This window comes from Sus scrofa, chromosome 17 (genome assembly GCF_054392235.1).
Source record: "Sus scrofa isolate SSC_HxYL_T2T_F1_AM1 chromosome 17, Sscrofa_HxYL_maternal_Yorkshire_Landrace_v2.0, whole genome shotgun sequence".
NCBI classification, from domain to species: Eukaryota; Metazoa; Chordata; class Mammalia; order Artiodactyla; family Suidae; genus Sus; species Sus scrofa.
The window spans coordinates 18958645-18984977 of record NC_139399.1 but is presented as its reverse complement, the minus strand read 5'-3'; the positions used below and the strand labels follow the sequence as shown (position 1 = coordinate 18984977).

General features: G+C 41.1%; 1 protein-coding gene and 1 non-coding gene across 2 annotated transcripts; both read right to left on the bottom strand.

Annotated features, from left to right (window-relative positions):
- Positions 1–1820: 1820 nt before the first annotated feature.
- Positions 1821–1927, bottom strand: LOC146395148 (U6 spliceosomal RNA). Its single transcript, XR_014832971.1, has one exon. It is a non-coding gene; the product is annotated as a U6 spliceosomal RNA (small nuclear RNA).
- Positions 1928–2296: 369 nt separating this feature from the next.
- Positions 2297–25080, bottom strand: FNTA (farnesyltransferase, CAAX box, subunit alpha). The gene is made up of 9 exons (XM_021077538.2): positions 24918–25080; positions 21185–21270; positions 16078–16192; positions 11280–11384; positions 9364–9490; positions 6885–7033; positions 4737–4799; positions 3197–3368; positions 2297–2917 (listed from the first exon to the last, which is right to left on the bottom strand). The coding sequence occupies exons 1-9, from the start codon at positions 25070–25072 to the stop codon at positions 2795–2797; spliced, it is 1095 nt and encodes a 364-aa protein (XP_020933197.1). The 5' UTR covers positions 25073–25080; the 3' UTR covers positions 2297–2794.
- Between the last annotated feature and the right edge of the window lie 1253 nt (positions 25081–26333).

Sequence of the window (26333 nt, the reverse complement as noted above, 5' to 3'; positions counted from 1 at the left end):
AGATTAAAATTTTCCCTTGAAAGCTCAAATTTTATCACTGGCAACAAACACAGTTGTTCAAGTACAAACAGCATCCTACAAAGAGTGGTCTGTTTGGTCTGGAACTTACACAATTGCACAAATGCTTTTCTTCAAGACAACCAGAGAGATATGCTTTAGGCATTCGTCCATTCAGTCACACAAAATATTGAAAAGACAGTGAGTACTGTGAATAAAACATATAATTACTGATTCATCAAGTACATTGTTCAGCAAGTGCATGGCAGTGACGAATACAATGACCATTCAGTACCACTGCCTTGATTTGTGCTAAGGAACCAGTAGTTTACCCATTGCTGATGCACCAACAGTGCAGACAGCAACACAGTGATAGTATTATTAGACAAATAATTTTGAACTAGAAGCCCCCTCCAAAGACATTTTGTTAGTGCAATGAAAAAACTGCAGTGCCAGGACTGTGTATCCAGCTGTGCATTAGACGATGGTCCTCATTAGGATTATCAAATATGATACATTTAAATCATGGAGCCGCCTCACGTGATTCCATATTCACCAAACAGCCTTTTGACCAATACATCACCACCTAGTTAAACTTCGGCAGAAAATACCACGTGGCTAGGCTGATGCAATTGCTTGGGCTGCCCGTACATTTCTCAGTGTGTATTAGTAAACTGCCATTAAGCTGCTTATTAAAGAGTCTCTAGGAGTTTTGTTGAGTCCACAGCCATCTTAGGAGAACTTTTCTATATAATTTTTGTTCCTTATGACACCTTTGAAAATGTCTACATAGGGATGACATTTTATGAAAATTTCAAACATAACATCAGAAATTTCTGGAGTCCAAAAACAAAAGCTGACATGTAAAATGTTAAAAATAATCCCCACAAAGTCTATTTTCTCCAGGAATTATTAAAATGTTGTCATTTACTGACTTCTTGAGATGACAATTCTACTCTACATAATTTCTTTAGCTGTAGTTTGGTGCTTTGAACATTAAACAAAAATTCTTTATTGATGGGGAGACTTGATATGCAGGCACAGAGAACTGGCTCGTTCAACCTTCAGCTCCTTTCTAGCATGTCCTCCTGAGTTCATGGAAGCAGAAAGCTATAAACTACATTTCCCAGATGCCTTTGCAGTTAGGGGTTTGAGATGTCCTTTAGGTCCTTTCCAATCAACGGCACTAAGGTGAGCCTTTAATTTGGCACCGCATCACATGTGGTGGAAAGCAGGTGTCCCTGCAGGGGATGTGGTGGAGCTGGTCAGTCCCGGGGCCAGCAGCCTCACTCAGCAGTTCCTGCTTCCAGCACAGGCAACAGCATCACAATGGTACAGTTCTGCAGTCGGGTTTTGGGATGTATTTCTGGGAGATCAGGTAATTACTTATTCTTCGAGTTATCTGTATACCTCAATAAACCCTGTGGGTTTAAACCACATTGAATGGATTTTGTGCTTGTGGTCAAGAACTGACCAATTCACTACAATTTCAACTACATTTCTTTTAACATAATCACCTTGTTTCTTCAGTTTTTTTTTTTTTCTTTTTAGGGCAGCACCAGTGGCAAATGGAGGTTCCCAGGCTAGGGGTCAAATTGGAACTGTAGCTGCTGGCCTACACCACAGCCACAGCAACACAGGATCTGAGCCACATCTGCAACCTACACCACAGCTCACAGCAACACCAGATCCTTAACCCACTGAGCAAGGCCTGGGACTGAACCTGCATCCTAACGGATGTTAGTGAGATTCGTTAACCGCTGAGCCATGACAGGAACTCTGTTTCTTCAGTTTTATAGCAACATTTTCTTTTTTCTTTTTTTAAAAACATGGAATGCTTCACGAATTTGTGTGTCATCCTTGCACAGGGGCCATGCTAATCTTCTCTATATCGTTCCAATTTTAGTATGTGTGCTGCCGAATTGTGCACAGTGTAGCAACATTTTCTTCCTCAACTGCTTTTCTTTTTTTAATTTTTTTTTTTTTTTGCTTTTTAGGGCCACACCTGCCACATATGGAGGTTCCCAGGCTAGGGGTCTAATCGGAGCTGTAGCTGCCAGAGCCACAGCAACGCCAGATCCAAGACTCGTCTGTGACCTATACCACCGATCACGGCAATGCCAGATCCTTAACCCACTGCGCAAGGCCAGGGATCGAACCCACAGCCTCATGCATGGTTCCTAGTTGGATTCGTTTCTGCTGCGCCATGAGGGGAACTCCCCTCAACTGCTTTTCTAAGTCAAGAAATCCTTTGTATTTGGTTAAATGGTACTTAAAAGATCAAACTACTATGGCATTATTTTAGGATACATTTATAATTTTATTACAAAACCATTCTTTTGGCATTAGTTGGTTACAGTGATGGTGAGATACTGTGAGTGTGGCGTATGCAGCAGCTCTAAAGGAACAACTGCTCTCAGTTACCTCCTATCCTTTACACTCAAGTTTCGTGCAATCCTTGAGGCTGCCGATCCTGACACATACACGACTTAGGGAGGAGGTGGTGCTAGGGAATTAGAGTAAATGTTGATAAGACTACAGAAGTTCCTTTATAGGACCTTGTTTCTTCTCCCTCCTCCCAAAGAATTACTTTGCTTAGAAAGAGTCCAATTACTTAAACTAGTCTGAAACGCAGCAGCACCCAAAAAGCATCACACCTAGTTCGTGTTAAAAAGCAGTACCTGTGGGACGCATGTTTTACACCACAGGCCAAGGGAATGATCACTCTAGTTCTTAACTCCTGCATTAGAGTCACTTAAAAAAATAGAAGCATCCCATCAAGTTCTTCTAGATGGTGTTATTGCTGTACATCTGTAGGTGGGTCACTCTCTGTGCTGTGTTTGCTCTGAAGAGATCTTCCAATGTATCTCCAATATTCCTTTCTTATAGTGTCCTTTTCTTTAGCTAGGATTTCACATAACTGAAAAGGAAAAACAAAACTTCATTAGAGGAAATGTTTAATTCAATCTCTAAGGCAGATACTTCTGGGCTAATACACTTAACTCAGGTCATGTTCAAATGCAATAGACAGTGGAGTCTGTCTATCACACATGCACCAGTGATGGGTGTTGCCCTCGACAGCAGAAAAGCCCTGCATGGATTTTGGAGTAACAGGTGAAAAGGCGACTAAATACTGGTGCCACTGGGCAGGACCAGCTTGGAGGCACCAGAAAGAAAAGGGCTGAGTCCCACCACTTACCTCTAATGCTTTATTAAGAATGTCCTCCTTGTTGTCACATTGGTTTTCTAGCATGTCTTCATAGATATCCACGAGAAAGGCAATTAGGTAAGGGGAACTGTGACTTGGTTGTAAATCAAGTAATTGATTTAAGAGATTAGGATATTTGGAAAGACCACGATCCTGCAAAATCCTAAAATTAAAAAAAAAAAAAGGGATTCTCAGTTTTGAGAAGGAGGAATAGAAAGAGTAGAATGATCAAGAGAGGGAAGAGAGTTCCCGTTGTGGCTCAGCGGTTAACGAATCTGACTAGCATCCATGAGGACCTGGGTTCGATCCCTGGCCTTGCTCAGTGAGTTAAGGATTCAGCATTGCTGTGAGCTGTGGTGTAGGTTGCAGAGGTGGCTTGGATCCTGCATTGCTGTGGCTGTGGCGTAGGCTGGTGGCTACAGCTCTGATTAGACCCCTAGCCTGGGAACCTCCATATGCCATAGGTACAGCCCTTAAAAAGAAAACAAACAAACAAAAAAAGAAAGATCAAGAGAAAATGACTCCGTGGAGTTCCTGTTATGACTCAGTAGGTTAAGAACCTGACTAGGATCCATGAGGATACAGGTTCAATCTCTGGCTTCACTCAATGGGTTAAGGATCTGGCGTTGCTGTGAGCTGTGATACAGGTCGGATCTGGCAGACTCGGCTTGGATCTGGTGTTGCCGTGGCTGTGGCAGAGGCCGGCAGCTACAGCTCCGATTTGACCCCTAGCCTGGGAACTTCCATATGCTGCAGGTGTAGCCCTAAAAAGAAAAAAAAAAAAGTGAGCTTTATCATGGATAATTAATAGCTGAGTAAAATTGGTTTAAAAGAATAATGAAGTTTAAAAGTAATCACTTATAACTCAAACTGTAACACAAAATTAAGGAAAAGTTAAAAAGCGAAGACAAAAACCAAGAGAGATGTTTCTGTTCCTTCTTGAGATGTTTCCTTATCCCTTAAGCTCTGCAGATAGTACAAGCCCCAGCCTCTGACAAAGCTCCAAATGTGGCTGAGCTCCATACTTGGTATTCTTTGGGCCTAGCTTCCTTGGAGACCTTTCAGTTTGACAAGGAGTCTAGTGATGTCACAGGCCAGGCAAGTAAAACCTTGCTGACTTAAGGAGTAACACTTGTAACAGGAGATGTCAAGAAACGGAAACAAGAAGGGGGCTATGCATCTGTCCAATCTGCTTGTAAATAATTGGTCTTGCCTTCCGAAGACCCTGAGCTGAGCAGAAACTAGTGTGTGGATTCTGTCCTGTGACATAAAGACTAAGGGTTCATAAATACAATTATAACTATTACTGTTTAATGGACTACTCTAAAACCTGTGCCAGTACATGCTCGGGAGATAAAGAAAAGGAGAGAGAGCATGGTTATTGGGTGTTATCGTAACACTGTTACACTTCTGCTCTTAGATCCAGAAAAATGGATTTTTTTTGGAATTTGATTATGGAACATATTCCACATGTTGTAAAAGGTTAGCAAAAAAAAAAAAAAAAAAAAAAAAAGCAAAAACAACCTCTTACCCTTTCAAATAGTTCCATGCACTTTCATTATGTGGTACTAGTTTGATCATTTCTAGAGTGTACCTGTAAGAAAAGACCACAAGTAAAACATGTTTAATTTTGAAAAAGCAGAGCAATAATGAGAAAGTTTTCATGTGACTATGGCATGACTTGGCTCTGTGCTTTCCTTATCTCTCCCTGCGGCTTTGGCATCCCCCAGGATATGTCTATATTAGAGACTCCCTCCAGGCCGCAATGGTCACTTACTTACACAGTAACAGGAAGGCCTAGTTCACAAGTGGAAAAGAAGTGGATGTGGGAGATTTCCTTAAAATGAGGCTTTCCTTCTGAAGGAAGTATCAGCTGAAACAAGGAGACTCCTTCTTTCACTAAAGAAATCTTAGGGAAAAAGTCTGAGATCTACTTATGCCTGAAAAATCATTGGTCACTGAAAAAGGAGAACTAAATTATCTTGGAAACACTGATAAAAAACAGATGGCATGGATATTATATAGACAATAAAAACAAGAAACCAACATAGGTGTATAATTCTTATATTTTAAAATAAGACTATAGAGCTCCCGTTGTGGCTCAGTGGTAATAACCTGACTAGGACTTGGGTTTGATCCCTGGCCCACTTAGTGGGTTAAGGATCTGGCCTTGCTGTGAGCTGTGGTGTAGGTCTAACACACGGCTCAGATCTGGGGTTGCTGTGGCTGCAGCACAGGCCAGCAGATGCAGCTCCAATTCGACCCCTAGCCTGGGAACTTCCATCTGCTGCAAAAAAAAAAAAATAATAATAATAATAATAATAATAAAAAGTAAAATAAAACAAGATTCCTAGTAAACTATGATGTGATTCCCATTCCAAGTGAACATTCCCTAACTTTCTCTTCCTCTTAAACAGGTTATTAAATATAATTCAGATCCAATCACAAAAAATTCCAAAGGAATTGTTAACTGTAGAACTTTGCTTGCTCAAATGAGTAAGTCGCTAACTCGAGTTTGGTGATCTTAGTTTTGTTGCAATGCTTTTATTTTTCCACAGAAAGTAATGATAAACTCATTCAGCATTGTGAAAATCATAAAGAAAGAAGCCTGGGGAGTTCCCACCATGGCTCAGCAGTAACGAACCCGACTAGTATCCATGAGGATGCGGTTTTGATCCCTAGCCTCGCTCAGTGGATTAAGGATCCGAGTTGCCGTGAGCTGTGGTGTAGGTCACAGGCAAGGCTCGTATCCCATGTTGCCGTGGCTGTGGCGTAGGCCATTGACCCCTAGCCTGGGAACTTCCATATGCCGTGGGTGCGGCCCTAAAAAAAAAAAGAAGGAAAGAAAGAAGGCTGGAGAAGAGAGCTATTGTAGGACAATGAATTGTAGAGTTATAGACTTTTTTTTTTTAATTTAAACCATAAATAGAACAGATAAAAATCAGAGCCAGCGGCCCTGACCCAAGAAGAAGGGCAAGGGAGAGAGGCAGATGTATGGTAAAATCAGCTCCTCCTCCGAGCTGCTAAAACAGCTTTCACAATTAAAATATGACCATGATCTCATCAGGCTATAAAAACAATAAACACATTCAAATTTTAAAAAGACACTGAGGCAAAGTAGACTGAGGCAGAGAAGAGGCTTATCGATACCATGTAAAAATTTATACAGAAATTCAGGCCAACTCAGAAATTTCTAGATCTCATAACAGCATTTTGTATGCGAGACTAGTTTTCAACTTGGGGTGATTTTGCAATGCTTTGGGAATGTCTGGGGACAGTTTTGTCACAACCGGGGTGGGGCTTACTCCCAACACACGAGGCATAAAGGCCGAGAATGTGGCTACACATCTCACAAGGCACAGGACAACAAAGATTCACTAGGCCTCAAACCCAGCACTAGAGTCATGTGGCATCTGGTGGCTGTTATCTAAAATTTAATGAGGTAGTTTGAAAATGGAGCTTCTGAAATCTGATTTCTTCTCAATCTATAGTAGCAACAACATTTCCAGAGACTTAAGACACTACAAAGTCAACATGTACTATATTCTCTGTTATTTGTAAACTTATCATTATAGGTGTCATCTAAGTATTCTGTCCTACTAGTTCCATGAGGGCAGGGTCGGGGCAGTCCTGATCTACAGGTAGTCTCTTAGTGTGTGAACAAGTGACGATTACTAACTGGACTTCTCTCTCCAAAACAGCAGGATCATTGTAGCCAGTGGTGTTCGAAATTACGAAGTATCTTTGGTTCCAGACAGAGTTATTTCTCACATCCTCTTTGAGAAGCTGGTCTACATACTGTAGCTCATTATCCCAAAGTTTAAATTCCTAAAAGAGAATAAAAAGTAAAACATCCAACTAGAAATGTCCTGTTATTTATAAGTAACAGAAATAAATAGAAGTTCCCTTGTGGCTCAGCAGTAACAAAACCGACCAGTTATCCATAAAGACGCAGGATCGATCCTTGGCTTTTGCTCAGTGGGTTAAGGATCAGGCGTTGCTGCGAGCTGTGGTGTAGGTCACAGACATGGCTTGGATCTGGCGTTGCCATGGCTGTGGGAGAGACATGCAGCTGAAGCTCTGATTTGATCCCTAGCCTGGGACCTTCCATGAGCTGTGGGTGCAGCCCTAAAAAGACAATAAATAAATCAAATCAAATCAAATAGATAAGTCCTGAGCGAAGCTAAGTAGGCAGAACTTTAGATATGGGCTCTTCATGTATTTGGAGGAGAGGAGTGACAGCTGCAGGAAATGGAAACAGAGGGGAAGGAAAGTCACTGGAGACAGGGCAATGGTGATGAGGAAGGGAAAACTAAGAAGGCGGCTGAGGTGGCAGTCAGAGTGGCTGTAATTCAGTACCACCTTGTGGAAAACAACTTAGATACCAACTTAGATACCCAAAAACTATTGGAAAGAACTAAATCAAAAGAAAAACAGTAAATCCAACTAAAGGCTCATGCATGGTTTATGGGAAAAATGTAGAAAAAAACATGAAACTTAGTAATAAATCATTGATTAACTATAGTATTATATGTTAATTTGATGTGATTTGATGTTATTACACATATTAAAGAGAAGTATATATGATAAAATTATATTAAAATACATGTAGAAAATATATATACACCTGGATTTTGATATAAATTTTTACATCACAAAGTTTTTTTATAGTTTTTTTTTTGTTGTTGTTCTTTTAGGGCCAAACCCACAACACATGGCAATTCCCAGGCTAGGGGATGAATCACAGCTCTAGCTGCCAGCCTACACCACAGCCACAGCATTGTGGGATCCAAGCCAGAGTCTGTGACCTATACCACACATCACGGCAATGCCGGATCCTTAACCCACTGAGGCCAGGGATCGAACCTTTGTCCTCATGGATGCCAGTTAGATTTGTTTCTGCTGAGCCATGGCGAGAATGCCTACGAAATTGTTTTAATTAAAAAAAATTATGGCGAGGAGTTCTTGCTGTGGTGCTCTAAGGTCAGTGGCATTTTGGGAGCACCGGATGCACTTTTGATCCCTGGCCTGTCACAGCGGGGTAAGGATCTGGTGTTGCCAGAGCTGTGGCTTGGGTCTCAACTGCAGCCTGGATCTGATCCCTGGCCTGGGAACTCCATATGCCACAGAGCAGCCAAAAAATGAAAAGAAAAAAATAAAGTAAAATAAATTATGGTGAGAAGAAAACCAATAAAGACAATTTGAAAAAAGAGAAGAATGGTCCCAATGCTGCAAAATTAGGGACATTAACTATGAAAAAGCTACTATATTGCTTATTTGATACCATCAAAAAACTAGAAGTTTATTTAAAAAAAAAACTAAATGACTTTAGAAAATGTATTCCTTTAGTCAGACTTTGAAAACTTTAAATTTTTAAGCAAAAACAATTGTTTTGGTGATATACTCTTGGTATAATGAATAGTGCAGAAAGTAGCAATCACTGGAAAAAATTCACAGGACACAACACTACAATTGTTTGCTGGAATAAATAAAATGCCCAGAGTGGGAGTTGTAACTATTCTCTTCTATTTAGGACTTAGCATAAAATTTTAACAAGTGAGCAGAAATAAAATATACAATAGTTACTGTAAAATCATATTCCAAAGTTCATGCATGCAAAACCTCAATATGTTATAATGCCCTCATTAAAGTCACTATTATTCTTCACTAATATGAAATTACTCACCAGCATACCCAAAGAAATTATAAAGGTTAATAACATGAGAGCTGTCAGGTTTTAATGAAATATCTTGCTAGGTTTTTTTTTTTTTTTTTCTTTTTAGGGCTGCACCTGCGGCATATGGAGGTTTCCAGGATAGGGGTGGAATTGGAGCTATAGCCGCTAGCCTACGCCACAGCCACAGGAACGAGGGATCCGAGCCTTGCCTGTGACCTACATCACAGCTAACGGCAACACTGGCTCCTTAACCCACTGAGGGAGGCCAGGGATGGAACCTGCATCCTCATGGATACTAGTCAGGTTGGTTACCTCTGAGCCACAATGGGAACTCGTCTTACTAGTTCTTAATCCTGATATATTGTGTGTAATGAACTATGTGTGCTTCAGTTTAAGTATACTTATAATTTAATAGTAATTTAGGTTCCTTCATTCAGTTGAAATAAAAGTCTGAGAAGCACTGCAGCAGGAGAATCAATACCTGGATGACCCACTGCCGATGCTGCCAGGCATGGTAATTCTTGGCATCCTGACTGAGAATGTCGGCAATAAACTCAAGCTCCTGAGATGGGTCTTTCAGCCACTCCACCAGCACGCGCCTGTGATGCCTACAGGCGGGGAAAGGAAGTGCAGAAGTTCCACGTTAATTTACCCCAAACCTAAAGTACCAGCTGCATGTACCGTACTGGATGACATGGAGGGACACTTGAGGACAGATGTGCACCCCTCACTCTACTGGAAAGAAAAGGGAACTTAGAAGAAACACCAAGAGAGACAGTTTCAGAGGACGAGGTGACAGCTGAGGAATGAACAGTGATATGTGTAAAATGAGACAAGGTACTTTGGGCTTAAAGGTTTACCTCAAGCTAAATCTCTCAGGACAACCATAATATCCCATCAAAGAACTGTCAACATTCCCAGATGGCCTAATGAGATTATGGGAAATGGAATACTGCTTTATTAAGTGGTTAAGCTAGCTGCCAGTTTCCCTGAAGTCCACGGTGCCACATTTAAGCAACTGCTCTTTCCATCAGCTCATGGGCAGAACTGAACTCCCTTCTACACTGGCAAGTAGCTGTGACAAATTGCAAGTTTGTCAAAAGAGGAGTGTCTGTACTTGGAAAATACTTCTAAGAATTTTTTATTGGGTTCTGTTTTTATAATTTTCTTCAGCTGAAATATTTATAAAAATCTCTTAGTAAAAATGCTCTAAAATCCATTGCGGTGATGGTTGCACATATAAATACCTCGAATGGGTCAATAGTATGTAGTATGTGACTTATATCTCAATGCAGCTGTTTTTATTTTTATTTTTTTAGGGCTGCACCCGAGGCATATGGAGGTTCCCAGGCTAGGGGGCTAATCGAAGCTACAGCTGCCAGCTTATGCCAGAGCCACAGCAAAGCCAGATCTGAGCTGCGTCTGTGACCTACACCACAGCTCACGGCAAGGCCGGTCCCTTAAACCACTGAGCGAGGCCAGGGATCTAACCCGCAACCTCATGGTTCCTAGTCATATTCATTTCTGCCAGGCCACGATAGGAATTCCTCAATGCAGTTGTTTTTTAAAAAATCCATTAGTATTCATTATACTAAAAGTGAAGAGGGGTGATGGGGAAAAGCAAAAAGATTTAATGCTTAATGGATGACCTATTTTACATGTATGGACAATCTAAAAATTCATCTCCTGAGCCCCCTCTTTGGTTGCACTGGCTACATGTGGAAGTTCACAGGCCAGGGATTGTACCCCAGCCACAGAAGTGACCAAGCCACAACAGTGACAATTCTGGATCCTTAACCTGCTGAGCCACCAGGTAAACTCCAATCTTGCCTTCTTAATAGTCTCTGAGATGAATTTTTAGGGAGTTCCCTGGTGGTTTAGTGGGTTAAGGACCAGGTGTTGTCTGCTGTGGCTGGGGTACAGTCCCTGGCCTGTGAACTTCCACATGCCATGGGCATGGCCAGAAGGCAAGAGGAAGACCCTAGAGGGAAAGATTTTTTTCAGAAGTCTTCCAGTGTCTCATTCATCTTTGAATCCCAGCATCAATAAAAAAACCTTTAATAAACAAATGAATAAAAGATAAAATACCAGAAGGTTGTTTTATAACACAGTGAACAGAAAACATTTGTTTCTGATTTTTTACTCAAACTTTGCCTGACTCTAGTAGTATTATATGCGAACGTCAAGGTTTTAAATAGTAGCAGCAAACATTTGAGCCTTAACTATGGGTCAAGACCCACTTTAACACTAAACATGGTTATCTCAGTTTATCCTAACAACTCTGTAAGACTGGTAACATTAGCTCTAAAGTACTAAAGTTATTTTTTAAAAAACCATTCCTTATAGATCATCATCCACTGGCAGGTACTATAAGCACAGACTTATTTCCTTCCTTACCAAACTTGATAGTTTTTGGGCTGTTCCTCAATTATTGCTGTGATGTAGTTCATTTCCTCATGCAGATCCTTCTGAAGTGACTTAAGGAGAACTCTTCGAAAATGCCTATGGCAGAGAGCAAGCACCCAGTCTCATTACTCCACGTAAACTGCCCAGTCAACGTGCCAAATAAAGCCAAGTACAGCAACATAGTCAGATGCCTTTTCTTGCTAGGTACTCTATATAACAAATAACTTAGGAATTTAACTAACTATAGTTATCAAAACTCATACATCTATCTGGTGATCGGAAGAATAAAGCATTTTGAAACAAAAATAGCGAAAGGCAGCAAATGTGAGATAGAACAGAAGATAACTAACAGATGATTTTCAGGTAAGACCAGTGTTCTATTGTATAAGGATCCAAAATATCTCTTTTAAATCAACTATAATAAAGAAAATTAAATAAAAATCGAAAAAAATCCCCACAAAATATCTTTCCTATATGTTACAGCTTGTTCATTTAGACACATTATTCATAAAATAAATTAATTTCATCACACACTATAAAATATTTTACTTTTATAAACACCATAACAATGCTACTTATAAATAAGTTTCTATTTAATTTCTTCATAAATGAAGTCAAATCATTAAAAAAAACCTTTTCCCTAAAGACATGATTAGTTCTGGTCTACTTTTACTTCAAAATTTCAAAAATTTCCATGTTAATATATAATAAGAGACAACAAAAATTACTTTAAAAGTTATCTTTTAAAATGAAATGCTAAATAGAGGAAATAACAGTATTTCTCTATTAGGATTAAAGAAAATTAGGCTTCACAGAGCAATACATATACAAGCAGCTAATTTCAGGAATACTGCCTTTGCTTTTTTCTTTTTTGGCTACATTTGCAGCATGTGGAAGTTCCTTGGCTAGGGATCAAGCCCACGTCACAATTTAAGCCTGCGGCACATCTGCAGCACAAGGAACTTCCTCAAATGCATTCTAAGTTATTTCGAGCCTTATACGGTCAGGAATTTCTTACAAGTTAAGAATGTGCAAATTAAAGACATAAAAGTGATGCAATATCACATTAACAATTCCAAATAAACATGGTGGGTTAAATAAATAGCTTATCTTCACTCGCTAATGAAATACTACTAAAACAACAGTAAAGAAATAAAAATGGGGAGTTCCCTAGTGGCCTAGCAGATTAAGGATCTGGCCTTGCCACTGCTGTGGCTCAGGTTTGATCCTTGGCCTGGAAACTTACTTTTGTATGCTGAAGTTACCAAAAAAAAAAAAAAAAAAAAAAGTAAGAAAGAAAGGAAAAAGAAAAAGGAAGGAGTTCCCTTTGTGGCTCAGTGGTTAACGAACCTTACTAGTATCCATGAGGACTCAAGGGTTCAATCCCTGGACTCACTCAGTGGTTAAGGATCCGTCGTTGCTGTGGCTGTGGTGTAGATTGAAGATGCAGCTCAGATTTGGTGTTGCTGTGGCTGTGGTGTAGGCCAGCAGCCACAGCTCCAATTTGATCCCTAGCCTGGGAACTTCCATATGGCAGTTCATAAGACATATGAAGACAAACAAACAAAAGAAAAAAGAAAGAAAGAAAAACCAGTATAAATCCACCAGGACAAAAGAATACCACAGCAGTTAGAAGAGGTCTACAAGATTATGGAAAACGGTACGCTGATAGTTTTGAGTGACTTAGAAAAACAGAAAGAGTGAAAAACCTGTCAAATGAGAAAGAAAGGTTTAGAAATCAAAGGTGTCAGGTTATTTCCAAAACTCAGAGTCAAGGCTGTGGCTGAAAATGCTATAAGGTCTAGAAAGAGTCCTTAGCAGCCAAGACCCCTCCCCATACCCTGAGCAGAGAGGTGACATTTCCTGACCTGGATGTGTGTGTGTGTGTCTGTGTGTGTGTGTCTGTTTGGGTGTGTCTGTGTAAGTGGCACAGAGCCCTGGGCAGAGAGGTGACCTTTCCTGACCTGGGGAGTGTGTGTTTCTCCCTGGCACAGACCCATGGGCAGAGAGGTGACCTCTCCTGACCTGGGGAGAGTGTGTGTGTGCACGTTCGTGTGTACGTGTGTGTGTTTCCCCAGCACATTTCCAAGTGGTAAGAGCATTCGGCATCTCTTGTTTCACTGAGGTGACTCTGGGTAGGCTCCCAGATGGCTCCTGGTCACCAGAAAGACCACGCTTTCATCAGAAGCATGGAATGTTCAGTTCCCCTTGCATCTTCCAGACAGGGCAGAAGGGCTGCAGATGGAGTTGACAATGGATGGTGCCTATGAGGAAGCCTCCATAAATTCCCCACAGCAGGGGATTCAGAGAGCTTCCAGGTGGATGAACACATCCATGTACTGGGAGGGTGATGCACCCCAGCTTCTCAGGGACAGAGGCTCCTGTACTCAGGACCTGCCCAGACCTCACCCTACGCATCTCTTCATCTGGTTGTGCATCTGTCCTTTTACCATGTCCTTTAATGAAGTGCTAAACCTAAGTGAGTGCCTCCCTGGGTTCTGTGGAACCACACATTCACAGCCCACCAGTCAGCAGCTGGGGACTTACGATCAGCACTGGGGTGGGGGTGGGCTTATGGGATGAGCCTTCACCTGTGGCACATGATGCCCTCTCCAGGTAGACAGTGACAGAATGGAGCTCACAGAGAACTGCTTGGAAGGGGGAAAACCCACACACATTTGGCAACTGGAAGGGCCAGAAGTGAAGTGCACTGTGTGGAAGTGAAGAAAATACCCAGGAGAAGGCCTGGGGTTTTCCTAAAAACCAGGCAACAGACAAGTGCCTTCGTTTTCTGGAAAAATCCGAAGCAGAAAGAAATACCAGATAGAGAAGAAAGTGGAGCGAGCTTAGGGCTGGAAACTTGGAAATGTAAAACGTTGCTATACTAAACATTTGAGACACTGTACCCTACCCCTGTCTTCCCCTGCAGAACGGACCCACAATTGCGGCAACCAAGTGTACACTCCTCAGACGATAACCAGACAGCTCTTCTTCAGAGAAACAAACTAGCCAAGAGGAAAGACCTAGAAATCCTGGCATGGAGATTTCACACAAAACAGCCACACCTCTACTCACTCACTTCACCGTAAAGCCCTCTGAGTGTCAAGTCTGCAACATGCATAGATGCCAATCAGGTTTTTCCTGCTTCCACTTTAAGTACTAAAGGAGAGCCAAGGATTACCAATCAAGTGAGAAAAATGTCTACAAGAAAGAAGGAGACCAAAGGAAATAAACAGAAAAATGAAGACATGTCACACCCATGAAATAAAAGACAAGATGCTATGAAAAAAGAATAGTCAGAGAGCAAAAAACCAGCTCTTGTAAATTAAAAATGGGTGCAGAGAGAAGAGCCAGAAGATAAAACTGAGTATAGCACAGGCAACTATTATCTAGCGATTTGTGATGGAACAGGATGGAGGATAATGTGAGAAAAAGAATGTGTGTGTGTGTGTGTGTGTGTGTGTGTGTATACGACTGGGTCACTTTGCTGTACAGCAGAAGTTGACAGAACATTGTAAATAAACTATAATAAAATTTTTTTTAAATTTTTTTTAAAAAAGACAAAACTGAGGAAATATTTTACAAGTATGTAAGATGAGGTGAAAATAAGAAAAGGCAATCTCAAAAGTACAACATGCAATGCAAAGGCAGTCTGGTAAGAGAACACTATTATTATTAGTATCATCTCTTTAGGGCTGCACCCACAGTGTATGGAAGTTCCCAGGCTAGGGGTCGAATTGGAGCTGTAGCTGCTGGCCTACACCACAGCCACAGCAATGTTAGATCCGAGCGACATCTGTGACCTATACCACAGCTCACGGCAACTTGGATCCTTAACCCACTGAGCGAGGCCAGGGATCAAACCTGCATCCTAATGGACGCCAGTCAGATTCATTTCCATTGAGCCACGACAGGAACTCCAAGAAAACACATTATTAAAGGAACATAAAATTCCCCGAAGCTAAAGAAAAGACTAAAATGAAGGAATGGGAATCTTTTCAATAGAGACTAAAAGAAGGTTTAAAAAATCTGAAGGAAAATGATTTCCAATCTAGAGTTCTAGTAATAAAGTTGCAAAGAGACTAAAGACACTTTTAAATACACAAAATCTCAAAAACATTTTCCCATACATCTTTTTGAAAGTTTCCCTCTACTCAGGGATGTGGTCTATTAAAATGAGAGGGTAAATCAAGAAAAAGATGTGGGATCTGGAAGCAGGGACCAAACACAGGAAAAGAGCTATAGACTGAATGCAGGCGCCTGCCCAAATCTGCCTAGAAGGACAAAGGGTTAGCTGCTATGTTCACCACTAAGGAGGCATTTTATAAAAGCAGAGGGTGGGAGACAAATTACTTACAGGTAAAAAGACAACAAAATGGGTAATCTGTTAAAGGAAACATAATTATACTATGAAATGTAGGTCAGCAGGAACCACGAACTGATTACTGATTTAACTAGAAACTGAGGTGGAGACAAGAGAGTCACCTCTGTATCTTCCACAGAAGTGATAATGCCTAAAATGAAGACATTAAAACAACCAAGCATGTTATTTAGAATATAGAAGCTATTTTAAGAAAAAATCTCCTGGGAGTTACTGCCTCCGGGAAGTGGGACTCCAGTGAGAAGGAACAGGGCAGAGATGGCCATTTTTCATTTGGCCTCTGACTTTGAAACTCATAGGGGAACTATTATTTTGATAAAAATTAAAGTCAGGAAAAAGAAAATCCATTCAAACTGAAACCTGAGACATTTGGACAGGGAATAGTAACAGTGTGTATTATTTACTCACCATACTGTGTAATTGGCTGCATTTAACTCAATGGCATCTCTGGTCAGTTTAAACGCCCGCTCGCTTCTCTCATCGCGCTGCAGGACGGCCCGGAAGTAATCGTAGACATCTCTAACTGGAGCAAGAGCACACGGCAACATTAGCACTGTCTTTCTTGTTGAAACCACCAAGCATTATAATTCAAAATGTTATCTTCTATGAGGAGGATATCTTACTGCACGTATACGGTACTTTTTTTTTTTTGCTTTTTTAGGGCCTCGCCTGTAGCATATGGAGGTTCCCAGGCTAAGGGTTGAACTGAGCTGCAGCTGCCAGCCTACACCACAGCCACAACAATGTGGGATCTGAGCCGAGTCTGCAACCTACACGACAGCTCACAGCAACACCAGATCCTTAACCCACTGGGCGAAGCCAGGGATTGAACCTGTATCGTCATGGATGCTAGTCTGATTTGTTCCCACTGAGCCATGAGGGGAACTCCTACAGGATTGATAACACTAAGCAAAAGGAGGAAAATCCAATGCCTATGACTGCTCCCCTGTTAAGGCTTTAGTTCACGGCCACAATAAAGTGTGACCAAGCTCAATGCACATACAGGGGTTGATGCCCGACTCCAGGTCAACTCCAGGTCAACCCCAGACATAAGATTATCAGAGGAGAGCAGGAATAATTATAACTCTTTCAAATTCTAAACATACAAAGGTCACCTACTTCTAAATACTACCTTTAAAAAGTTGAATTTATTGCCAGAGTGAAACTTAGAAACAACATATATGGTAAATAATTATAGAATACTGTACAGTCATTAAGATTAAGCACCAAATACTTTATTTATCTTGGTCTTTTTGTCATTTTCTTGGGCCACTCCCGGGACATATGGAGGTTACCAGGCTAGGGGTCTAATCGGAGCTATAGCCACCAGCCTTAGCTATAGCCACAGAGCCAAGCAATGAGGGATCTGAGCCGCGTCTGCGATCTACACCACAGCTCACGGCAACGCCGACTCCTTAACCCACTGAGCAAGGCCAGGGATCAAACCCACAACCTCATGGTTCCTAGTCGGATTGGTTAACCACTGAGCCACGACAGGAACTCCTAAACATCAAATAAAGTGTGTCCAAAATACTTATAATATGTTGATGCTATATACGGTGTATACACATGTCATTTTATGTGACACACACACCTACAAATGTAAAACATACATACACCTGCACAGGTACAAAGCATAAACCTAACCCTGTAGAAATATTTGCACAGGAGTGGAAGGCTATACACCAAATGTTCACAGTGGTTAGCTCTGGATGATGAGAATCTTATTTTGATTTTTGTTTTTAAATTTTTTGGCTGCACTTGCGGCACATGAAGTTCCAAGGTCACGGACCCAATCCGCACACTGCAGTGATCCAAGCTACAGCAGTGACAATGCCAGATCTTTAAGCTGCTGTGCCTCAAGAAAATGCCCCTAAAAAATATTTATAATTAAAAAGAAATATATGTTCTAGGTAAATATTGCAAACCATATAAAAGTACATGAAGTTCCCCCTACTCCAATGCTGCTTGCTCCCCAATGCCCCAGATCTACATTGGTGCCTAATGGCTGTTACCAGTTGATGTGTCTTTCCACACATTTTTCTAAGCAGACAAATGTAATTTTGTTCTTGTTTGTTTAATTTTATGGCTACACTCAGGTCATACGGAAGTTCCCAGGCCAGAGACTGAATCCAGAGCCACATTTGCGACCCAGGTGCAGCAAGACCAGATCCTTTTAATCCACTGAGCCAGATCAGGGATAGAACCCAAGCAGCTGCAGATTCTTAACCCACTGAGCCACATGGGACCCTCTTGTTTATTTATTTGTATTTTTAGGGCTGCACTCACAACATATGGAAGTTCCCAGGCTACAGGTGGAATCAAAGCTGCAGCTGCTGGCCTCTATCACACCCCCAGCAACGTGGGATCGCAGCCCCATTTGTGACCTATACCACAGCTCATGGCAACGCTGGATCCTTAACCCACTGAGCAAGGCCAGGGATCTAACCTGAGTCCTCATGAACTACTCAGGTTCTTTACCACTGAGCCACAATGGGAACTCCCTCCCTTGTTTATTTTTTAATGAAGTTGGTTACTCATTCTGCATTTCATTTGGGCATTTCCCCCTCGGTGATACATCTTTCCATGCGCAGATATACACATCCACATCAGTCACTCTTTTTCACTTTTCCATATGGTGGAGGTGACATAATTTACGTGTCAATGCTATTTCTTTACAGATTTCTACAAATGGGATTAGGATACTCAGTCTCAGGGCTATACATTTTACCCTGACAGGATCGTAAATGAATTGAAGATTATGTAAACAGAATTTTATATTAGATTTTTCTGATATTAAAATTTTTTGCTATTGAAATATTTTTAATTAAAAAATTAAAAATTTAATATACGGTCATACTTAAAATTTCTAAAACTTAGGTGCCTTTCTTTATTCATATTGTTTCTGAAATCTGAACCTAGTATAACAGATCTCGATCCTCTCATTGGTTATACACATACAAATATAAGACAACTACACATTCAGTTATTCTCCAAAACACAAATATATAGGTGGTTTCTAAAACTTTGGTTTTTCAAAAAATGCTAAAACATGTAGTGCCTTCTATGAGCCAGTCACTGTTCTATCATTTTACGTGTCTAATTCACTTGCTCTGTAAAGTAGTTATATACAGGAGAAAAGAGGTACTGAGAGGTTAAATAACTTGTCCAAGTTTACAAAGCCAGTGAAATGTAAGAATCCGAACCAGGAGTTCCTGCTGTGGTGCAGCAGAAACCAGAAACCATGAGGTTGTGGGTTCGATCCCTGGCCTCAGTCAGTGGGTTAAGGATCCAGCGTTGCCGTGGGCTGTGGTGTAGGTCACAGACGTGGCTCAGAGCTGGCTTGCTGCGGCTATGATGCAGGCCGGTAGCTGTAGCTCTGATTTGACCCCTAGTCTGGGAACCCCCATATGCTGAAGGTGAGGCCCTAAAGAGCAAAAAAAATAAAAAAAAGAATTTGAACCAGGTGGTCTGGCTCTGAGGTCTGTGCTCCTAGCCTCCTAGTACATGTCTTCTGATGCCATAAGCCAGAGAAAACCCAGAATATATCATTAGAAATAGTACTTTAATGTTATAAGATAGGAGCATTTTCTAGTTTCCATTAAATATATATGTGATACTGCTTTCCAAAGTGCCTAAACATGTGAAACTATCATCTGAGATACATGGCTCTGTTCAGGTGTCTCCATATCTGATCTCATAAAAAAGTTTAAAATTATCCTTCATTCCTAGTGATAATGGACTTCCCCATTTAATGTCCAATGAAATAACTACCAGTTCATACCTTTGTCTGTCTTTTGTATGGCTGCACCTGCAGCATGTGCAAATTTCAGGGCCAAAGATCAAATTGGAGCTGCAGCTCCCAGCCTACACCACAGCCACGGCAATGCCAGGTCCAAACCGCATCTGTGACCTACACCACAGCTTGTGGCAATGCCAGAGCCTTAACCCACTGAGCCACAAGGGAACTCCCCCTTTGTCCATTTTTATTAGTCTGCCTATTTCCTTAACCTTCTGTAGGAATTCCTTTTAAGGTTCTAAATTATCAATCCTCTGTTTTACGCATCTTCTCCCACGCTGCTGGTTGCCTTTTAACTTATTCATGGTGCCTTCTGTTGCACAAATTTTGAATTTTAATATATTCATTTATCAATTTTTGACTGGTGGGTCCTATTTCTCTCTTTTCCTTTGTGGTTTCTAATAATGATATATGTAAGAATTTTAAATGGTGATTTTTTTTTTAACCCAGCAAAAAATGGTTTTATTACTTTTAACTGAAAGAAATGTATGATTGTGTCAGTTTTCCTAAGGTACACCTCATGAATCAGGAAAAGCTGTGGTTTTCATAACTCTGATCACCAGTGAGGTTAACATCTCTTTATAGATATTTCTGTTTCTTCTAGTGAGTTATCTCTTCATGTTTAAGTTTGGAAATTTTCCAGTTTATGCAGTGATCCCTTCTGATCTTTTCCTCAATCAGTTCTGAGTTTCACATCTTGCCTAATGATTTCTTTACCCTAAGAGGGACTGTTACTTTATTTGCTCCTAGTATGTTTACAGTTTGGTTTTAGAACTTTAATTCATCTGTAACATATTTTTATATAAGATAGGAGATAGGAATATAACTTCGTTATGCCAACTGTTACAAAACCATTATTTGATTAATCCATATTTTTCATACAGGTATGAAATGTCCTTTTTATCAAATACTAAGTCCCCACCTATATCAGTTATCTATATTTAGATTCCGTATTAATCTACTTAATCTATTTATTTTTGTACAAGTTCCGCATGTTAATTAGTACATTTTCACATTTGATAAGGCAAACCCTTACATCATTATTCTTTCTTTTCCAACATTTCAGGGCACTATCTCATAATCAAGGAAAAAAAAAAACAATAAATGCTTTTTGTAAAAGAGGAATGATATTGGATAACAGAGTCTTAAGGAGAAAAAAAAATATATATATATACATAAAACTATAAAACTAGCATTCCATTTACCCTTTCTGAGAAGAACAACTAACAATTAACATTTGCATGGCCTTCAATTTACAAAGCATTTTCACATTCAATAAGAAAGAATACTTTGTCAAAGAAAATAATCCACTCATTTTAGTATCAGTAATGTATTCCAACTGAGCCTAACATTTCATAGCTAAAATATATTCCAAAATGCTCACATTTCAACAAAGTTTATTCGATATATAAAAGTAAATCATTTATGTTGTACCTTATGTATAGATTAAATAGTAAATGAAAAGCACAATCATATAGTAGCTATTATATGTAATAATGTAACATTCATTATTTACACTTAGAATATGTCTATTCTTTCCACAAAATAAAGTTTTTAATCACAAAAAAGACGAAAAATCACAAGATTAGCTTAGTTTAAGTTATTTACATCTTTATTAGACAAAATCTATCATCTATCTAACCACAAAGTTCTGAATTTCAACTCTGCCACTAAGTTTGACTTACAGGCCTTTGCCTAATAAAAAAACACACTTACATTTTTCACTATAAATGATCTGGACCACTGGATTGGGACCATCGTTCTGTGGCACTGGATCTATATCGGCCCATTCTGCTCTGTCCCTGAAAATACATAAATTTTCAGGGATTATACTCAAGCATGTAAGAAAAAAAAAGAAATCTCACATTTTAAAAAATGGCAACAATTACACTTTAACTTACAAATAAGGTAATCATGGTTACATTCTTCATGAACAAATTTTGCCACTTTGTATTATACTCTTAAAAACAAAATAAAACTGAAATGAGTAATTTTTCAAGTCAATAAATAAAGAGTTTTCAAATTTAAAATTTTTACATAAATGCAAATGCAGGTTTTGTTAGCAAATACACAATAGTTTTAAATTAGAAATCAATCAAATTCATTGGTCTAACATGACTCTTTGGAGTCCGTCAGTATTTTAAAAAATCGGAATGACAATTTTTTAATTTGAATAATCCATATAACTAGAAAATGATATTTAAAAATAAACATAGCTCCATAAAAAAGGGGGCATAAGGAGTTCCCCTCGTGGCTCAGTGGAAATGAATCTGACTAGGATCCATGAGGACACAGGTTCCATCCCTGGCCTCACTCAGTGGGTTAAGGATCTGGCATTGCCATGAGCTGTGGTGTAGGTCACAGACATGTCTTGGATTTGGCATTACTGTGGCATAGGCTAGCAGCTACAGCTCCAATTCAACCCCTAGCCTGGGAACTTCCATGGGCCGTGGGTGCGGCCCCAAAAAGACACCTTCCCCCACTCCCGCAAAAAAATGGGCATAAGATCTAAACAGGAAATTCTCCAAAGAAGATATACAGAGAAATGCAAATCAAAACTACTATGAGGTACCACCTTACACCACCCAGAATGGCCATCATCAAAAAGTCTGCAAACAATAAATGCTGGAGAGGGTGTGGAGAAAAGGGAACCCTACCACACTGTTGGTGGGAATGTAAATTGGTACAACTGCTATGGAAAACAGTATGGAGATTCCTCAAAAAACTAAAAACAGAATTACCATTTGTTCCAGCAATCCCATTCCTGGGCATCTATCCTGAGAAAACCATGACTCAAAAAGAGACATGTACTCCATGTTCATTGCAGCATTATATACAACAGCCAAGACATGGAAAGAACCTAAATGCCCATCGACAGAGGACATAAAGATGTGGTACATATACACAATGGAATACTACTCAGCTATGAAAAGGAATGAGATGATGGCATTTGCACAACATGGATGGACTTAGAAATTATAATGCTAAGTGAAGTTAGTCAGACAGTGAGAGGCCAACATCATATTCCATTATATGTGGAATCTAAAAAAAAAGGATACAATAAACTTTCTAGACTAGATACTGACTCACAGACTTTGAAAAACTTATGGTTTCAAAAGGAGACAGGTTGGGGGGGGATGGAAATGCTATAAAATTGGATTGTGACAACTGTTGTACAACTATAAATGTGATAAAATTCATTCAGTTAGAAAAACAAATAAATAAAAATGAAAATAAAGGTAGGAGTTCCTGCTGTGGCACACTGCATTAAGGATCCCACAGCAGCAATGGCATAGGTTGCAACTCTAGCTAGGATTCCATTCCTGGCACAAGAATTCCATATGCCATGGCCGTGGCCATAAACATAAATAAATAAATAAATAAAAATATAGTTTACTATACAGTTTATTTATTTATTTAAAAGAATTTTTTAGGGCCATACTCATAGCATATGGAAGCTCCTGGGCTAGGTGTTGTATCAGAGCTGCAGCTGCAGGCCTACATCACAGCCACAGCAACACGGGACCTGAGCCACATCTGTGACCTATGTCACATCTTATGGCAATGTTGGATCTTTAACCCACTGAGTGAGGCCAGGGTTTGAACCTGTATCCTCATGGATACTATGTCAGGTTCTTAACCTGCTAAGCCACATGGGAACTCCTAATACAGTTTACTGTGTGCTGACCAGTGGTCCAGGTGGTCAGTGGAGAGCAGGCTCTGGAATCTGTGGAATACTGGCTCTACCATTTAACTTCAGCTGTGTAACCTTGAGAAAGTTACTTAACCTCTCTGGGCCTCAATTTCCTCATTTATAAAATGGAGATGATCTATTATTAACCAAACCTAAAAGGCGTTTGGAGAAGTGAGATATGTTAAGCACTTAAAATGTGCATAATAGTAAGCATAGAGTACATAGTAAATATACTATAATATACATTAACACAGTTATCATATTACACATTAAATGCATTAAGTATACTATATTACTGTATGCTTAAATATATATGCTATATGTTATAAATATTGGATACAATGAATGTAAGTATTCAATGAATCCTAATCATTACTATCAATGCTGAAATAACATTACAGGGGCAACAATGCGTGCCTAGAGACACTGCGGTATGAACTGCCCAGTGTGAGAAATTTGGGGGGTTTTTTTTGGTTTTGCTTTTTTTGCGTGTGTGTGTGTGTCTTTTTTCTAGGGCTGCACCAGCGGCAAATGGAGGTTCCCAGACTAGCGGTCGAATTGGAGCTGTAGCTGCCGGCCTACGCCAGAGCCACAGCCACAGCCACAGCCAAGCCAGATCCGAGCCGCGTCTTCGACCTACACCCACAGCTCATGGCAACGCCAGATCCTTAACTCACTGAGTGAGTCCAAGGATCAAACCTGCAACCTAATGGTTCCTAGTCAGATTCACTAACCACTGAGCCACGATGGGAACTCCAGAAATTTGTTTTAACCACTCTTTTACTTTCATTCTTTTCCTCTTACCCCCTTTTCAAGTCTCAGCACTGATCAGCTATTGACAGCAAAGATTCTGTGGTATTTAGACAAATCCTAAAATTGTGTCCATTATATTTAAGGAGAAATCCAGGGGGGAAACAATTATCTTAGGTATGAGATCTAGCTTGGGGAGCGGCATGAGAAAAGCAAAGACACACAGGGAAATCAGGCACAGGCTAGGAAAGGGATTACACAGTTCAGAAAGGAGGTGTGAGCACTATGGGGCCACCTCAACCAACTGAAATCACTGAAACGTTAACTCCAATAACAAAATGTGGATAGTGGCTTCCGTGCATTCATAAAATCTAGGCAAATCAGCCATCTCATGGGTTTGCGTAGAACTACAGGAGAAAAAAAAAGACATAGGAAAGCTAAGGACCATCTCTACAGGCTGAAATGGAGCTGAGGAATCAGTAGTACCAATAGAAAGCAAAGAACTAAAGGGGACGGGACTGGGTGTTGGCAAAAGTGGGGAAAAGCAAGAAAGTTAGAGCAGTACCCTGCACTACCTTACTGCACAGCGCTCGTACAATCATCCTCACAGCTTAACTTGGAGCCTGTCTGAGGCTAGGCGCTAAAACCATGAAAGAAAACGCTGAATGAAAACGTCCCGGTCCTTAAAGGTCTTATGTTAGTTCCCTCCGTTCCTGCAGAACACCCAAGGGAAGCCCCGTTTCCAAAGTGAGCATGTGTGGACCTCATTTAAATTATTTCCTGCTGGGCTGTCCAACTGCACCCAAGCCCTTCGGCTCGGACAGTCAGCAGGCCGGCGCGGTGAGGCGCCGAACCTCCACGGTCCGGCGAAGTGACGGCGCGGGTCCCATCCGCCGCGCCCCGGCAGCCGGACCCCGAAGCCGCGCGAGCCTTGGCCCGAGCCGCGCCCGCTGCACTCCGCGTGCCGGCCAGGTCTCGGTGCCGCGGCCTGGCTGTGGGTGTTACCTGTACAGGACATAGGTGGGCGAGTCCAGGCTCAGGAACCCGTCGTCCATAGGGGACGCCACCGCCTCTTCCTGGGGCGGCTGGGGCGGCGGCGGCTCCGGCTGACTGGGCTCGCCACCCTGCGCAGACTCTCCGACACCGTCGGCGGCCGCCATCTCTCCTCGGCCCGCAGCGGAGGAGGCGGTGGAGACCCCGCCCCCGGCCCGGCCCGGCCCGGCCCCGCCCCTCCCCTCCCGCGGCCACTTCCTGTTTCCTCGCTCTTACCATAGAGACGCGGGCCAGAGGGCCTCCGAGCCGGCGCCCTTCCTTGGAGGTCCTGGTTGGGCTCGTGTCAGGTGGGGTCCACGGCATGCTCCCGGGGGCCCCCAGGTTTCCCACTCGCGCGAACACGTCCTTGCTTTGAAATGTGCTAGTGTTATTAGTTGTCATCGTCAGCGGGGAAGGTGCCTCTCCTTGGGAGCCCTGGATGAGAGTGGCTGGCTGCCCCTGCTCCATGTTACTTGTCCAAGGGCGTTTGCATTCCTTGGACACATTTTTTTTTTTTCTTTCAGATGCTAAGAGTTTATACCGCAGAATTTCAGTCATCTAGAGCTTAACCTTTTGAAATTAAAGTCCTGATTATACATGTAATATGTGTATATGTTACAGGAAAGGTAAATATTTAACAAATACTTGCTGACTCGTATATGCCGTGCTTGCTCACAGCAGCAACCAACTTCTGCTGTCATGAACTTCTAGGGCTGGGTAGCAGAATTTACCGGCCTAAAATACGCTGTCGGCTTCAGGTCATGCCACTCCACATAAGCTGCTGTAGGTTTTTTTTGGTTATTTTGAGCCGCAGGCACTTGAAAAACAGCAAATACAGGGAGAAGCTTTCTCTGAATTCCCTTATTGGCCTAAAGACAGACTCTCCAAAAGGAACTCAGCTGCAGTAAATCCCCTCTCTGGCAGTTTCAAGAGTCGAAGTGAACACCACACCCAGACACGTTCTGTCAAACTATGGAATCTCTACCCTGTTCCTCTAAAAGTCCATCTCTCCTAAAAAACATTTACTCTCCAAGAGACCTCCTCTCCCCTTTCTCTCTTAAGGTGATATTTAAGCCTGAATTCTAAGCCACCTCTGGGAGCTGTTAATTTTTCTCTAGATATCTCTAAGTATTTTTCCATTTTCTCTAGGTATTCTCGAGCTATACATGTTAATAAACCCCTGTTTGTTTTTCTCTTGTTAATCAGACTTTTATTACCATGGTCTCAGCCAAGAACTCATAAGGGTGGAGGGAAAACCATTTTTCACCCTCAGCAGTAGATGGTCAGGAAGGCTTTCCAGGGGCTGTTGGAGCAGAGATCTGCGAAAGGAAAAAGTATGCCAGTCAGAGAGAACAGGAGGTGACTGCTTGGCATGGTCTTGGTTAGGGA

What these genes read in the sequence shown, in the direction of transcription:
- FNTA (XM_021077538.2), bottom strand. Translation starts at nt 25,072, where the DNA reads ATGGCGGCCGCCGACGGTGTCGGAGAGTCTGCGCAGGGTGGCGAGCCC. An exon ending in GATCATTTATAGTGAAAAAT is followed by an intron (nt 16,193 to 21,184) that starts GTAAGTGTGTTT and finishes CTCTTGCTCCAG; the next exon opens with TTAGAGATGTCTACGATTAC. An exon ending in GCAGCCAATTACACAGTATG is followed by an intron (nt 11,385 to 16,077) that starts GTGAGTAAATAA and finishes TCTCTGCCATAG; the next exon opens with GCATTTTCGAAGAGTTCTCC.